This window comes from Psittacula echo (assembly GCF_963264785.1).
Source record: "Psittacula echo genome assembly, chromosome: 24".
Taxonomy (NCBI): Eukaryota; Metazoa; Chordata; class Aves; order Psittaciformes; family Psittacidae; genus Psittacula; species Psittacula echo.
Genome location: NC_137759.1, coordinates 2,700,366 through 2,715,823, shown reverse-complemented (window position 1 = coordinate 2,715,823; position 15,458 = coordinate 2,700,366). Strand labels below are relative to the sequence as shown.

The 15,458-nt window shown below is 51.6% G+C and overlaps 1 protein-coding gene across 1 annotated transcript; it reads right to left on the bottom strand.

Annotated features, from left to right (window-relative positions):
• Positions 1-63: 63 nt before the first annotated feature.
• Positions 64-11,174, bottom strand: SLC1A6 (solute carrier family 1 member 6; the record flags this gene model as incomplete). The annotated part of the gene is made up of 10 exons (XM_080633902.1): positions 64-95; positions 2,988-3,091; positions 3,895-4,029; positions 4,392-4,586; positions 5,582-5,815; positions 7,888-8,228; positions 8,760-8,802; positions 9,399-9,603; positions 10,112-10,249; positions 10,961-11,174. 10 exons carry the CDS (start codon positions 11,172-11,174, stop codon positions 64-66), a joined length of 1,641 nt encoding a protein of 546 aa, XP_080490028.1.
• Between the last annotated feature and the right edge of the window lie 4,284 nt (positions 11,175-15,458).

Genomic DNA, 15,458 nt, shown 5'->3' with positions numbered 1-15,458 from the left:
AATCTTTTCTTCCGATTCATCAGTTTGCCCTTTACACACAGGAAGTCTCTTCGGGATCAGAATTCAATGCTTCCTTGAAAAGTTGGACAAATAGTCTGGAAAGAAAGAAAAGAAAACCAAAATGCGGTTCAATGTGGATCAATCTGGATTCCTAACAGTAACCAACTGCACAAGCACAGGCTGGGAAGTTGCTGGCTAGGCAGCAGTTCTGCTTAAAATGATGTAGGGATCGTCATGTATTACCACTGGAGTGCAGTCAATGTCATCATGCTGTTGTGGAAAAGGAAAGCACTTTGTTGGGTTTCATAAGCAAGTCTGTTCGTTAAGAAGGTTTAGACTCACGTCAGCTGAGCTGTGTTAATGATAAGCTAGTGCTGTCTGAGCCCACTGCAGATACAAGCTAGTGCAATGTATCTTCAATCTCTTTGATTAAGATCCAGTCTTTAGATACAGCTATCTCATCAAAGGAAGAGTCTAACCTCACTAAGGTTTAAGGCAAGATGAACAGACTTGGATTTGCTGTAAGTATGCATCACGGACAGTTATCCTGAGCAGCTGATGCATAGCATGCTATTGAACTATGGGAACTTGAGTCTAAGAGCTAAATCTACAGGTACATGAAATATTCTCAGCACTAAGAAATCTTTAGTTGGATTCTTGTGTCAAAGTTTGGTTACTCCACTTTAAAAAAGATGTGGAACAGCAAGGAAAAAGTCCAAAGGAGAGGAATGTTATTACCTGTGAGGGTATATGGGCTCTGTTTAGTCTAGAAAGGAGAAGAGCAGACATTATAATAGTATTCATACAAGATAAAAAATGCTGCACAGAGGAGGGTAATGATTCGTTATCCTGCACACTTGCCCCCTGCTAGAGCAGAGCTCCTGTCAGAACAAGCAACCTACCTCCCACAGTCAGGAAGCAGCCTCCTACCTTAGGCCAACTCCTGCTACACGGAGCTACAACACACTTCTCTTTGCTTGACATTCACGTGAAAGAGATGCACTTGTGCATTTACCTCACAGCAGTCATCCTGCCCATCAAAATAGATGGGGAATGTGGCAGCACCAATATAGAATCCTGAAGGACCAGAAAGAGCCTCAGGATCTGGCTTTGGACATCTCAAGAAATGTGTTTTAGGAAGTTTTGTTGGTGCCATTTTGTGTGGTTGTGGTTGGCAAAGTTGACTCCAGCTCTTACCTCTCAGGTCTTCCTTCCTAGGTGAGGCCCACTTAGGTGCTCCTCTGAGGGTATGGATAGGTCTTCTGGATGAAAAGGATCAGTGTGGAAAGTCAGGGTAGAGGGGTTTAAGCGAGATGCTGGCTTTGGAATAATGAGCAGTAAAAGCTCAAGTAAAAAGCTCAAGTAAAAGCTGCCCAGTTCAGATAGTTCAGCTGTGCAGCAGGAGGCTGCTCGCTGCTGTTTGTGAGCTCAGCCATTTCTAAAGCAGGACAGCTACACTGTAGTAACCCCAAAACTGGCTCTTTTACATCTTCGTGGTTGTGCCTAGACATGCATCTTCTGGATGTTCATGGAGCAAGCCCTGCTGGTCCTGTTCACTGGAGTGAGACATCCAGGCTGTGATCCTGGCCACGCCAGGCAAGGGGGACAGAGCATGGATGAAGCAGGTCCCTACTTCTTGCTTGAGCCTCTGAGATGTTTCAGTCGTATTGTGGGGTTATTTCCAAGTGGGTTAAACTGAAGCTGAGCTCCATTTGGTAGGAAATGAGAAATTTATCCTGAATTTATATATTTTGGGTCTGGCAAACTTGTACAGGTGCTGAGAAGTGGCTGGGTCCTGCCTATTAAAGATGAGGAGCTGTAGAAAGAGGGATTTGGAAGCACATTCTGGAGCAATGTGACTGAAGGGAATTCACTTCTGGCAATAGCCAAAGATGAGCAAACGAACAGTTTCCTCAAGAGTCTTACGATGAGGAGTGAAACTGCTGAGCAAATCTGGAGCTGGCAGGCATGGAGGTACCACCCAGCCACTCAGGTGGGCAAACTCTTCCTAAACTTTGCATTTCTCCTTCCAGTTTCACCAAGAGGAGAGCAGCTTCCTAAAGAGAAATGAAGTTAACTGGTGTTTGGGAGAAGGGAGAGCTGTTTCAGAGGCTGGATAATGGGTATAATGAATTCTTTAATGGTTTGCTGCTTTCACAGGCCTTCAGCAGCTTCCACTACTGAAAAGCCTATGGACCTCTATTTTTGCCTACCAGCCAACACAGGAAGCCCTGTCCCTGCTGTATATTCCTTCAGCAGCTGGGTGGCTAGGATCTGCAGCCAGAAGGGTTGCCAGAGGAGTGAGAAGCTCTCAGGAAGCATAATCTGTGCAAACATCAGGCCTGTGAGCAAGGAGAACACCGTGTTTCCCATAAACACTCTTGCCAGTGAAGAGCTGAACAGAAGTGCTGGGGCTCTGCAGACACCTCCTGATGGTCAATGCTAAATGCTCTAATGTGCTTGGGAGAAGGCACTGACCAAGTGAAGGCTTTGCCACTGTATCCTGAAAGATGGAGTCATCATGGCAATGTTTTGGTGCCAGTCCACATGTGGTGGTGTCCCCAACCCACCTTGCCAGTTTGCTGTGCTCAGGCTTTAGCTCAGAAAATAAAGGAGCTCCCAGTCCAACTCATTCACTGGGTCTTCTTGACTCAGGGCTAACTCTTGGACCGCATAAGAATGACTGAATCAGGCTTTTGTGGAATAAAATTTTCTTTGCAGTTTAATTTTCTCCCCTTTAATGCCAGTCAGAAAGAGATGGGGGAGAAACAGGATCAGGGAAGACTGCGTGTGGCAGAAAAGTGTGCATCTTGGATCTTTCTCTGTCCTCCACTATGGGCCCCCCTTTCAAGTCTTGGCTTTCTAGAGCACTAATCTGCACCCTGCTGCCCAGCTTCACAGCACAGTCTCCCTCCTGGGGTGCCTGTGGGTGTTGTGCTGTGGACAGACCAGGTGGAAGAGCTGCTCTTTCCCTGGCTCACAATTACCAAGTTCGCAGTCCTGCGCATCCAGCTCATGCCGGGAGAGGTGCTCCACGATGCCGGCCCCCAGGGAGTCCCCCAGGACGTTGGTGGTGGTTCTGAGGCGGTCCCTGAGAAACCAGAGAGAAAAACACAACAGAGCTGCTGAGGAAGAGCCACGGGGGTGAGGCCTGGTCCAAGAACCACCTTCAGTGAGACTCTCAAGTCACTCTAACACCTGACACTTCAACATGGACAGGAAACTGACTCCCAAAGAGCCTTCCCTGATTGACAGCCCTGAGCACAGGCTGCACATTCCTTCCTGCTCTATTGCATTCCCAATGCAATATTCCTTCCTGCTCTATTGGCTACAAACCAGCAATACAAGGTAGAGAACAGAGGAAACACTGACAGTGTACCCCAGAGTCAGGGTTTTGTGTTTGAGACAGCGAGGACTGCACAAATGGCTTCTTCAATCTCGATCTAAGGGCAGTCCTTTGAAAGCATTGTCCCAAGGTTTAAATGGGCAAGGAAGCTGGGATGGAGCAGAGTAGCTGAGGAGCTGCGCCCATCTAAGCACTCCTCAGCTTTGTCTCGTCACACTTCCCATGTTTGATGCCACAGAACCACCACTCCGCAGTGTGAATTTCCTTATTATTGGCACGATCTGTTCCTGCTGTCTGGACAGTTTCTGGGTGGCTTTTAAGGCTAAAGCAAACTAAGGACATCGTACTGGGTGACCAGGCTGATGCCTTGGGTCACTGAAATACATGGTGAAGACTCCAGCAAGGGTCCCATGTACACAAGTGTGGTTTAAGCTTAATGATACCAGTTATTGAACCTGCTTTTAGCAGAGACCCTGGGAATACGGAGGGACTCCATAAGCACTGGCAGGGGGCACATAGCAGCGTGTGGTGCTGAGCAGAGAACTTACAGAAACCAGTCCACAGCGATGATCAGCGTAATGTCTTCAGTAGGCAGCCCCACTGATGTCAACACTATCACCATTGTCACCAGTCCTGCCTGGGGAATACCTGCGGCTCCAATGCTGGCTGCTGTAGCAGTGATGCTGGAGGGAACAGGAGAGTACAGCTATCAGCAAAGGGAAGAGGTGGTCACAGTTGCAAAAGTGTCAAGAACTAGCTCAAAGTCATCATCTACAAAACGCTTTGGCAGCCTTTCTGTGTCACCGAGCAGGATGGTGACACATGGGACATGAACACAGCAGCCAAGCTCCTCCTGCCAGGCACCCATCCATAACAGACTGCATGCTGCAGCTCTAGCTAAGGGATGGCCCAGACCTGCGAATACAATAAGGGCTCAAGAGGAGGTGTAGTACCTCATTGTATCTTCTGAGCACAAGAGGAACCCAACCATACCTCAGATAAGGCAACAAAACTGAAGCACTTCCCAGACTCTTTTTAAAGTCACCTTATTGTGATGATCTGCCCGAAGTCAAGTTCATAGTTGTTGACTTGTGCAATGAAGATGGCTGCAAGGGCCTCGTAGAGAGCAGTGCCATCCATGTTAATTGTAGCTCCCACAGGCAGGACAAACCTCGTGATGCGCCTGTCCACACCGTTGTTTTCTTCCAGGCACCTGAAGGTGATGGGCAGAGTCGCTGAGCTGAAAGGAATTTACACAACAGCATGAATTGGGTATATGCTGACTTCAGAGGAGGGACTAAGCCTCTGCCTGGTTTAAGACCTTACCCACCTGTGTTTTCACCCTGCCATGTGAGCCAGAGGCCAGAAGCTGCTAGGAGAAAGAACAGTCTAAGCAAGGCTTCCTCAGATAGGGTGCACGCTGCAGTTGCACGTTCAGACATGGCTTTCCTCAGGGGGCTGGGACAGGGGCTGTGTGACCCTGAGGCTAGTGGTGCTGGGATCACACCAAAAGAAGGTGATGCTCGAGTACATGGTACGTGGAACAGAGCCTCAAGACCAAAACTCCTTTGAGCCCCTTCTCACCCCCCTCAGTGCATAAAACAAGAATGACCCGTGTGTGCGAATACATCTTGCAGAGAAAGCAGGTAATTGTCTCTGAAAGAGAACATGAGCGGGAAAAATGCTGTGTGTTTCAGCGGGAGAAGACATGGGAGAGACTGTTACTTGCCAGGAAGTGAATACAGCAAGAAACACAGACTTAGTGACACAGCAGCTACCTGCAATCCCTTGCTCTTGTATTGCATGGCACTGTGTCACTGAATATATTGGTGTTTGTGCCTTTGCCAGGGCCTCTGATGAGTTTAATGCAGCTGCATACAGTATGTGAGCCTGGGAGAGAGAAATGTGCTCCTGTATGTGAATGCATGTGTGAGATATGTGTATGTGTGTGTGGAATAATGCTGCACGTCAGTGGGATTTGAGATTTGAAATGCTGAGCTCAGCATTTCAGTGCCATCATGTTTGGGAAGGAGGAATATGGGCCATGCATTAATGGTTAGAGGTGGCTAACCCTGAGCTGGGAACTGGGAATCTTTCCACTCTCACATCAGCTTGGCTGGAGCAGCGCAAAAAGCTGCTAGCGCTAGAAACTGTGAGACCACAATTGTGCTGGACTGAGGGCAGCCCCACAGTATCCCCACCAGCCCCAACCCTGCTCCTCTGTAGCCGTCATACCTGGAGGAGGTGCCCAGGGCTGTGATGAGGGCCTGCAGCAGCCCTGCAATGAATACCCAGGGGTTCCTGTGAGTGACGATGAAGTAGAGCAGTGGCAGGATGCAGAGGGCGTGAATGAGAAGTCCGACGATGACGGTGAGCGTGTACATCCCCAGCTGGCCGCCCATCACTGCCAGGTCATCCATCTCCAGAATTTTGCCAGCGATTAAAAACATGATCCCAACCGGAGCATACCTGTGGCACAGAAACAGGGCCGATGCTCAGAACTGGCACCCACCCTTCCACACCAGCTTTCATATCCCAATAAGCCAGCACACCACAAGTGCTCTCTGAGCCTCATCACTGGATGATACTGCTGCTTTCTGGAAACCTGGAGAGAGCTGGGACTTGGTCACCACATGGTCAAACCCAACCCCAGCTCCTGTTGCACTGGCAGGGACCCCATACTCTGTTGTGAGCACAGCTTGGGCACAGGAGGAGGTTTCCTCCTCCTTCTTCCACAACACTCCTTGTGGAATTGATAAGGGAAGTTATGTAGAGGAGTGTTCAGTCCTTTCCTTTCCTAACTGAGCTTGGGATGAGAATGTTGAAACAGAGCACAGGGAAGTACAGGAGAAACAGGGAATTGGGGGATAAATGTGATACTGTCCTATAGGCTCTCGGTAATCACATTTAGGGAATAGGAACATATAGAGAATCCATATCGGGTGCAGCAGGGACTGGGCACACCAACCCCTGTGAAAGCAGCCATCCTTCCCATTCCTTATGGCTTTTTTCCCCCTTCTGTAACAATGCATCTCATGAGCAGCAGTGAGGCTTCACCGAAGGGAAGCCATAACAGGCATGGAGAATGTCATGGGCACTACACTAAACATGGGCAAATCACTGGACCGAAGAAAATCCCAGCTCCACGGCCTCACCTCTGAGGGCTGGGCCTCTACAGCTCAGGAGCTCACATGCAGTTCATGCACAAGGCTCAGAGGCCCACATGCCAAACTCCACCTTAGCCTTTGGAAAAGTCTCACGACAGGATTTCACAAAGATTTCATTTCCTCTGACCTTCCTCCTCCTCGGCTGCAGGTGCAGACCAGCTCTGCCCAGGCAAACCAGGGAGCCAGTCTGCAGGCTGGGGCTTCAGGAAGGAGCCTGCCTCCTGTACCAGCAGGAATCTCTCCAGGCACCACCTGCTGTGTGGCACAGGCAGCCTCCTGAGTGTAACCAAGGTTCTATACATCCACAACCTGCCTTTCCTCACTGGAAGAGGGTGCTAAAGGAGGGGGTGTTGAAGGCACCTTGAAATCATGTCTGGGAGCAGTGTGCAGGTTTCAGCGCGCTCGTGTTCTCCCTTCTATCTCTTATCTCTTCCTAGGAAAGCCAGACCCCAAGTTCTGGCTCATCCATGGAGGAAAAGGTCCCCAGTGCTCTGCTATAAGCTCAGGGTTGTTCTTCCCCCTTGTGTCTTCCCATGTAAGGCCTGGCCCCACATGCTCAGGATGTTGCTCTGGGACTGTGACTAGAAGACTATGGAAAGGAAGCTGGAGTGATCTGCAATGGGAGAGGGTGCCAGGTGACAGATCCCTCCCCTGTCAGACATTTGCATGTATTCTGCCAGCTCCACATCTCTCCTATCTAATGGTAGTACCTACCACAAACTCCTATCTAGACCTTGAGCCCCAGGTAGGTAAAGAACTTATAATAACAAGATTTGGTAAAATGCTGCCTTCTAGAGAAGACTCAGCTCAGCACCACGTAGCATGTGCAGCCTTACACAGAGAGCAGCAAGCAGCTGAGCTCTAGAGGAGTCAGAATCTGGGAGACCTCAGATTGAAGGGCAGGAACTTGGAGCTGACTCTGTCAACGCAGCTCTGCTCTCAGTGCTGATGCAAGCAGGAGGCACCCTGAGTAGCAGGAAAGTGGCAAGAGGTTCTTGTGATTCACAGCTAAGGCTCCTGGAACACAGCTGGAATGAAAGCTTTTGGTGGGAAATCCTCACACCCTATCCATGTTGGTAAGGCTAAGAGATCTTCCACTCCAGCTCTCTGCTCTTCCAAGGATGTTTCCAGCAGCCTCAAGGAAAGCAAGTCCTGGTAAACCTGCTATTTCTAAGGTAAAACCAAAACAAAACAGGAAATGAAATGTGAACAAATATCCCATCCAGACTTTTCCCTCCAGCCTGATGGAGCCAAAGGAGAGCTGTGCCCATCTGCTTTCCCTGTGCATGGCATCCTTAAAGCAACCCCACTTCTCATCAGGTCAGTGGAAACTGCACCTGCAGACCTCCTGCTCCAACCGGCCGTGCTCCTCACCAGATGATAATGGCCACCAGCCTCATGATGGCTTCGTTGAGGCAGTTAAAGAACTCCCGCAGGGCCCGTCCCTTCTGCTTCATGCTGCCGATCACCAAACCGAAGCACATGGAGAACACTACCAGCCCCAGAGCGTTCACCCCATTGGCTGAGCCCGGGATGGGAATGACTTCTTCAAAGGTCAGCACCTCGGAGATGGTCCCCAGGGCATGAGTGACGTTCTCCAGGATGCCAGTGAAGTTCTCAGGTGCAGGGATCGGAGTGCTTGTCACCCCTGCGGTGACATTGCTGCTGTGGAGGACGGTTCTGGTGAACACCCTGGTGCTGTACTGCGTCTTGTACTGCAAAGACACAGGTTATCAGCTGGGCTCACAGGTCCTGGTTCAGGAGCTCAGGACAACAGGGTCTTGCATCTCTTCCTAAAGAGAGCACTGCAAGTTCCTGCTGACCTGTGTGGGGAACTTCCCTGCTCTGTTCTCAAGCTCCCCATATGGCTTTTGTCAGGTTCACAGACCTGAAGGTCAAAAGAGACCATTGGAGCATCTCAAGTCGCTAGGACTGACTTCTATTCTGGCTTCTCTGATAACCCTTTGGGCTGCTTCCAAGGGCACTAGCACTACAGACAAATCCATGGAGAATCTGCTCCCATTTCACTGCCAGTCCAAGACTGCTACATGGGATCACAGAAGCTTGAAAAGCTTGTGTGGGGATGCTGTAATACAGCCTAATGGCTGCTTCTAGAGCAGTCACACTTTGGGAAGTGTGAAGGTAGTATGAGGGAGTTGCTACTCCATCCCTCAGAGAACAAAGCTGGGCTGTGGTCTAGGGCACAGGGCTCAAAGGGAAGTGAGAGGCCAGGTGGGATTTCATACCTGTTTGAAGCAGGCTTCTACCAGGTTGGGTGGGAACATGTTCCTGCAGGAGATAAGACAAGGGAAGAGTTATTGTCCTGTTTGATTAGCAAGAAAACAGGGGCTTCCTGGGCAATGCCTCTGGCCTGGAGCAGTCTCAGGTCACAGCTCCCATGGTGCCAGCTCAGATGGGCCCTTTTTGTCTGACAGAAGATGGGACTATGCCAGTCTGGAGCCAGGCACCCTCCTGCATCTTTGCAGACTCCAGAATCCTGGGAGAATTCCAAAGAATTCTGTCCTGGGAATCATCACGTCCTCAATTTCCTTGGGTCAGTGAAGATGGATATTCAGAGTAGCCTTTGCTGGGTGAACTTCGGAAGGACATGCAGTCATTGATAGCTTTCATCACTTCTGCTGGGCACGCTTTGACCTTTTGCATTAATACCCCTAACAGAAGGGCTCTAGGCCAAGCATTCAACCTCAGAGTGGCAAAGCCAGTTAACCAGACTGAGCTAGAAGTAGCAGGCTGGGCAAGACTCAGCAGTAAACCTCTTTCCCTACGAGAGAATGCCTAAAGCTGTGACACTTCAAAAGGATATTCCATGCAGCAATGTAATCTCAGTGGTATGGTCTCAACACGAGGCCATCTTGTTCACCTACCTCACCAAGTCCATGAAGGCATCTGTGGTCTGCACCTGCTCAATCCTGCCTTCTCGGTGAAGCTTGTCCTTGGATCCTTTCCCTGGGTGGATGATGATCACCATGAGGATGCCAATGAAGACTGCTATGATCGTGGTCACCATGTAGTAAACCACAGCCCGCATCCCCATCTTCCCTGAAGCTCTGCCATCCAGTGAGGCCATTCCTGGGGAGTCACACAGAGACACAAGGTGAGGTCTGTGGTCTTAGAGGGAAGAGGGAAGCCCAAGGAAGATCCAAAGCGTGCAGGGCACATGCATGAGCAGAACAGGGAGCTGGGGTCTCCAGCCAGTGATCAACTCCAGCTCTTTTGGACTGACACAAATGAACCTTTCCTAAGCTGGAGGAAACCTGAGGCTGACTTTGGGCAACAAACTTGTTGATTTTTGAGGTTACATAGGATGAAATCCTTGTTAATGCTCAAGTGTTGGGTGTTAGAAGCACAGCATTGTGTCCTCCCCCATCTTCTGAGAAAGCACAAGGCCTTCTGCTTCTCCTCCCCACTACTGAGCCAGCAGGGTGTGAGTGTGAACAATGTTCACTACAGCTGTGGGTTCAGGCTTGGTCAGCCAAGCCAATCCAGGCACCACCAGCTGGGGTACTCCAACACCAGCAAGCACCCCCCTCTTTGCTGCTCACTGCCTTGGCTGAAAGGAGCAGAAGCCAATGCTCACCTGTGATCAAGCTGGAGACAATGAGAGGAAGAACCAGCATCTGGAGCATGCGCATCAGCAGCTCGCCGGGGAAGGAGAAGTACTTGATCTGGCGATAGGTCAGCTGGTAAGGCCGGAGAGAAAACGCCAGGATGATCCCTGTGGATCAACACAGGATGAGAATGGAAATGGGACAGTGTGATCCAGTGGTCTGTCTCTCAGTCCTACAGCATGGCTCTGCTCTTTCTTGTCTCCTTTCAGCTCCTCCTCTTCCCAAAGAAGTAAATGCTCTTTCTTTGTCTAAAAGGCTGTGATCCAGTTTTTACCGTATGCTCACTCTCTCCCTGTGCCATGCTTACATGTACAGGAGCCTCATGCTAAAGGTCTCCTTGTTGCTCTGTCTGCTTTCCTCTGGGTTCTGTTCCCAGGAAGCTCATGAACACAAAGATGCTGTGACCAGAGGTATGATCTCCCAACCTAACCTAAGTGTCACTGCACAGTTTAGAGACTTTGTCCACTCACCTCTTAAAGCTGAGTTCAGCCAGTGAGTTGGAGACATACAGCCTGGATTAAAAGCTAGGGGCAATCTGCTGGGCAGATTTAGTTTGTATTGAATCACAGCCCTTTGCATCAGTTCCCCCTTCTGGTCCTGTCAGGCTGAAGCTATTGGGATGAACCTGCAGAGCCCTTGTGCCTGTAGCTGTGCTCACAAGAAGTCCTTCCACTGGAGCAGCTTGCTCCAAGCCCCTGTGTCCAACCTGGCCTTGAACACTGCCAGCGATGGGGCAGCCACAGCTTCTCTGGGCACCCTGTGCCAGCGCCTCAGCAGCCCAATAGTGACCGTTCCTTCCTTCCCCACCAGCTCCATACCCAGCAGGACCGCAGCAATGGTGAAGAGGACGAAGGCGTTTCTCCTGAGGAAGCTCTTGGCACTGTCCGCAGTGATGCTGTGCATCCGCTTCTTGGCCCGCGCCGCGCGCTTCTGCACCGCCTGCCGCAGGCGCTGCACCCGGCTCTCGGCGCTGAGCCGCTTGGCTGCATCCTCGTTGAGGAAGAGGCTGTTGACGTGACTCTGCTCGCTCATGGTCCGCGCGGCTGCTCCGTCCCCACGGCACGGCTCTGCCTATGCGGGGCAGAAGCAGCACAGTTGGGAAAGCGTAGGGTGCAGCACCCAGCTTGCCTCCTCTGGGGGTCATTCCCCTGGCACCCTGAGCGGGTTTATTTAGGTCTCCTCTGCCCCTCTGCAAGGAGCAGACCCTGGGGCAAGGCATCTGAAGGGCTCCAGGGTCTTGTCATGGCTGCTCTGGTGTCTCTGGAGAAGCTCTGGCCTCTGTAGCACCCAGCCTGTACTGAGAAGGGGTTTGTGGTGGCCTGGGCAGCCCAGCAAAGGCACAAATCCCTTCACAGGGCAGGTAGGGGCAGAACCCACACAAAGGGACTCACCTGCTCTTTATTCCAGATGTTTCTCCATCCACGTGCACTGGAAAATGTATTTTTGTGCAAACAAGAGGAAATTTCTCTTTGGAGATGGAAGAGCTCAGGATGAGGCATTGGATCCCATGTTCCACCGAATGCTCGGCAGCCTTCTCAGAACAAAACTTAGCCCACAGAAGGAACTCAGCAGCAGCTCCTGTGCTCTCCCCACCCTCTTGCTGACTTGCTCCCTTTCTCATCTGCATATTTTGCAATGCAGTGGCCCCCTCCAAAGCACATTCCCTCTGCATCTCTGGCCTGAAATTGTGTAAGTGTTCCCTATTGCATCAGCTGGAAGTTCCCAGTCTGCTGCAGCGTTATCAGAAGTACTCCTGCAGATGAATGCTCTGGCAATGGCTTGTATTTCCCTTTTTGAGAGGAAGAAGGTGTTTTTTTCTCTTATTCATGGCCACTTCGCCGGGCTCCAGCCTGCCAGCAGCGCTGTGATACTTGAGAGAGCACTTGTGGAGGTAACAGCAAGGCTGGACCAGGAAGCACAGGATATTTGGCAAGAAAGTTGAGTGTTGCAAAACTAATGCCTAGTTCCGGGCAATGAGGTTTCATAGGAACAGTGGAATTTGGGCTATTTCAGGGACATCATGGTGAATGTAAAAGATGGGGAAGGAAGGCTCTTGCACTACAATTTCTTGTTGCCCTGCTCTTTGCAGATTTCTGTGGGGTGATCTTCTCATCTACCCTGGGAGAAGATGTCCTGGCCATGGCAGGGAATGGCACTGCAGGGTGTGTGGGGCAGCAGAAACAAAATGAAATGTTCAGGTGAAGCCCTGATCTGCTCCTTGCCCTGCACTTCACTCTCTGATGGACAGAGCATCAGCAGCCAGCCCGTGCCCTGCGCCCTCTGCACTGACACGGCTTTCTGGTCGTTACCATGTCCAAGAGATAGCAGCTGATGGGCACAGCACCAGCCCCAAGGAAGCCAAGAAGCTGCGTGGCCAACCCAGCAGAGGAGAGCTCTGGTCCCCAGCGGGTTCAGGCTCCCCGCTGGGACAAACCCAGTTGTCACTGCTCAGAGCAAATGGATGAGAGACAACGATAGAAATGCTGGTGCTTTCCATGCTTGTCCCACTATCGCTGGTGTCTGTGCAGGGCAGCACAGGAGGGGTTAATCTAATTAGTCAGGATTCCTCCTGGGACTGACAGGATTCAGCCAAATTAGAAATGTCCATTGCAAAGTCTCTCCCAGGTTCACCAGCCTCCAGGGACTGAGGGAAGAATGGCAATGCAATCAGTACAGCCTGTCCTGCCCATTGCTGCTAAAGGAAAGACACTGGACAAGCACAGGAGAGTCAAGTCCTTCCCCATAACAGCAGCTGCCCCAGGCCCCTGCAACACAATTCTCTCTGGTTTTTATTTATTCGTTGCTGAAAGCCAGCCAGAGACTGTGAAATAATCAGCAGTCGGAGCCCACTGCCTCTCTTGTCTCCAAGGAAACTCTGCTGTTGTGTTCAACATCAAAGCCGGGAGGCTTTTCAAGGAGGGAATTCTCCACAGGTAGCAGCAGGGAAGCACCCTAAAGGGGAGGAGAGGGAGGAATCTCTGCAGGGGAGAAGCTTTGCACAAGTGAGGAGGAGGCAAGGGGTCACTGAGAAAGCTGCATTACTCCTTCCAAAGCAGCTTCTGGACAGCTCTCAAGTCCTGCCTGCTTTAGGGAGGATCACTGGCACGGCACAGTAGGAAGCTACAGTCCCTCCACTACCAGCTGAACAGAATAGGTGCTTTCCAGGGACTGTCTTTGCAAGGATGGCAAAGGAGCAGTGGATGTCTCCGCTCTTGCCTCCGTTTCCCCCATCAGTGCCTGTCAGGAGCATTGAATCCATAACTGTGCTATCAGCTGGGTTTGTTCAGTCCTGAGGACCAGGATAGAGAAGGCCCACAGACCCCCTGGCTGGAGGCATCCTCATCCCTCATGCTGTTGGATCCTTTGCAGCCCGGCCCATTGCTTGCTCTTGGGAAGCGGAATACGAGCTGAAAGCAACAAAGCCAATGTGCCTGTGCTGAACATTTCCATTCACAAGCCCAAATGGGGTGAACTCAGCCATCTTTGTGTTGCTATAGCAGCCCCTGGCAGGGCTTCCTGCTCAGTGAAGTGCGAGGGCACCTCCATTTCCCGCTCGGTACCTGGCAGCCAGCTTCCTCCCAGCCAACTCCCACCATGACAATGGCCCCAGGAGGAGAACAGATCTGCCCCATGTCCAGGCACTGACCCACCTCTGTGACAGAGACAAGCTTAGGAGAGAGGAACCCGCAATGGGCAGGAATTCCAGCCCAGGTAAGCTCTACAGCAACAAAGTGATCGTCAGCAGAGCCGCTACCCTGGGGCCTAAGTGTGATGCTGGGAGGACAAGCACAGCTCTCCCCATCGCTCCCCACTCATGCTCAGGTCCTGTGGTAAGGTTGTCTCCCTCTAACTGCCCATCAGGCTCTTCTGTTCTGGGCCCCCAGCCCAAAACACAGTCCCACTTTGCAATCACTCGCCTCTGGGCAGTTCCCTGTCCTAAGCAGGGTGAGAGCTGCCCCTGCTGCTCTCTCAGGCACATACCCAAGGCAATCTCCTGCCATCCTCCTTCCTGCTTCATCCCCTGGCCCTGACCCCGGCCCCGCTCTCATTCATGCATTCAGGTTTGCTGACAGAACCACTCACCTGGAAGAAGTGCTGCTTGTAGAGCACGAAGGTCTCTTGTATCTTGGGGGGTTACTCTGAGTGTTCGCTCTTGGAGTCTTTAAGCTGGAAGGCAGGATGCAGGATTTTCTCCTCGGAAAGGTGCGGTGTTAGCAGGCAGCTCGGAGCTGTACCTCCTGAGAGAGGAAAGGAAGACTGTAATATGCTCAGGATACATGGCAGCAGGGGGTGGGGGAGTGGCATGGAGGAGGAGACTGTAAAAACCTTTGATGATTGCAGGAGCCCAGAGGACAGAAGGTACCTGTCACCAGGATGTGACACACTGCCCGTGCTCCTTCACCACCAGCAGTGGTCCTGCACTCGCCTCTGCCTCCTCACACCAGCTGCAAAGAGGGTTAGCAGCAACAGAGAGCAGGGCGAGCCGCTAAATCAGACCCTGATCCCATCCCATCCCTTTCCTGCCCCTCTCCTGCTGCCATGTGGGTGGCTGTGTGCAGAAATCCATCCATCCACAGCAGCCGGGTACCCTGGACAGGCAGGTCTTCACCGGCCCACTCTGTTGTAGGCTGGACCTCCGAGATCCAGGCACACTGAGGGCATGGACATGCGTCAAGGAGGAGCCCATTCACTGGGCGTGCGAAGTCGGCAGCGCAGTCTGTCAGGCAGCCAGACCCTGCTGCCAAGGAAGCCCAGAGAACTTCCACTGTCTTTACTCACTGATCTCTCACGCATTGACTCCTGCTGTGATGCGTTGTGTCTGCACCTACAACTTGCCCCAGAGTCTGAACTTGTCCAGCAAGGGGCAGGTCAAAGCCAAAGTGTGAGGCTCATCTGACAGAGACTCCTGGGACTGAAATCCCCCCCTGAGAACTATGTCCCCAACAGACTCCGTGGGCAGACAAAGCTCAGCCTCTTCTGCCCAGGGATCTGGAAGCCCCAGGGCCTCAGCAGCCGCTGTCCTTACAGAAGGTACCCAATTCACTGCTGGAGGCTGCTGACCTGCTCCCTGCTGCCCGTTCCCCGCCTGGACAAGTGCATTTCTGACGCTCCCCAGAGAGGGGCAGAGCTGCCACGCACGTGGCCATCCCTGAATCTACCCCAGGCATAACGCCTGGATGATGATTGTCCTTTCCCACTTCCTGTGCTTCGAGTTCAGTTTGGCTCCTAGAATCTGTGCTAGTTCTTAGCCATTGTTTTAATCCCCAGGTTAATCCCTGGGCCTTTTTTAGCCATAAACTCACAGTAACAAATGCC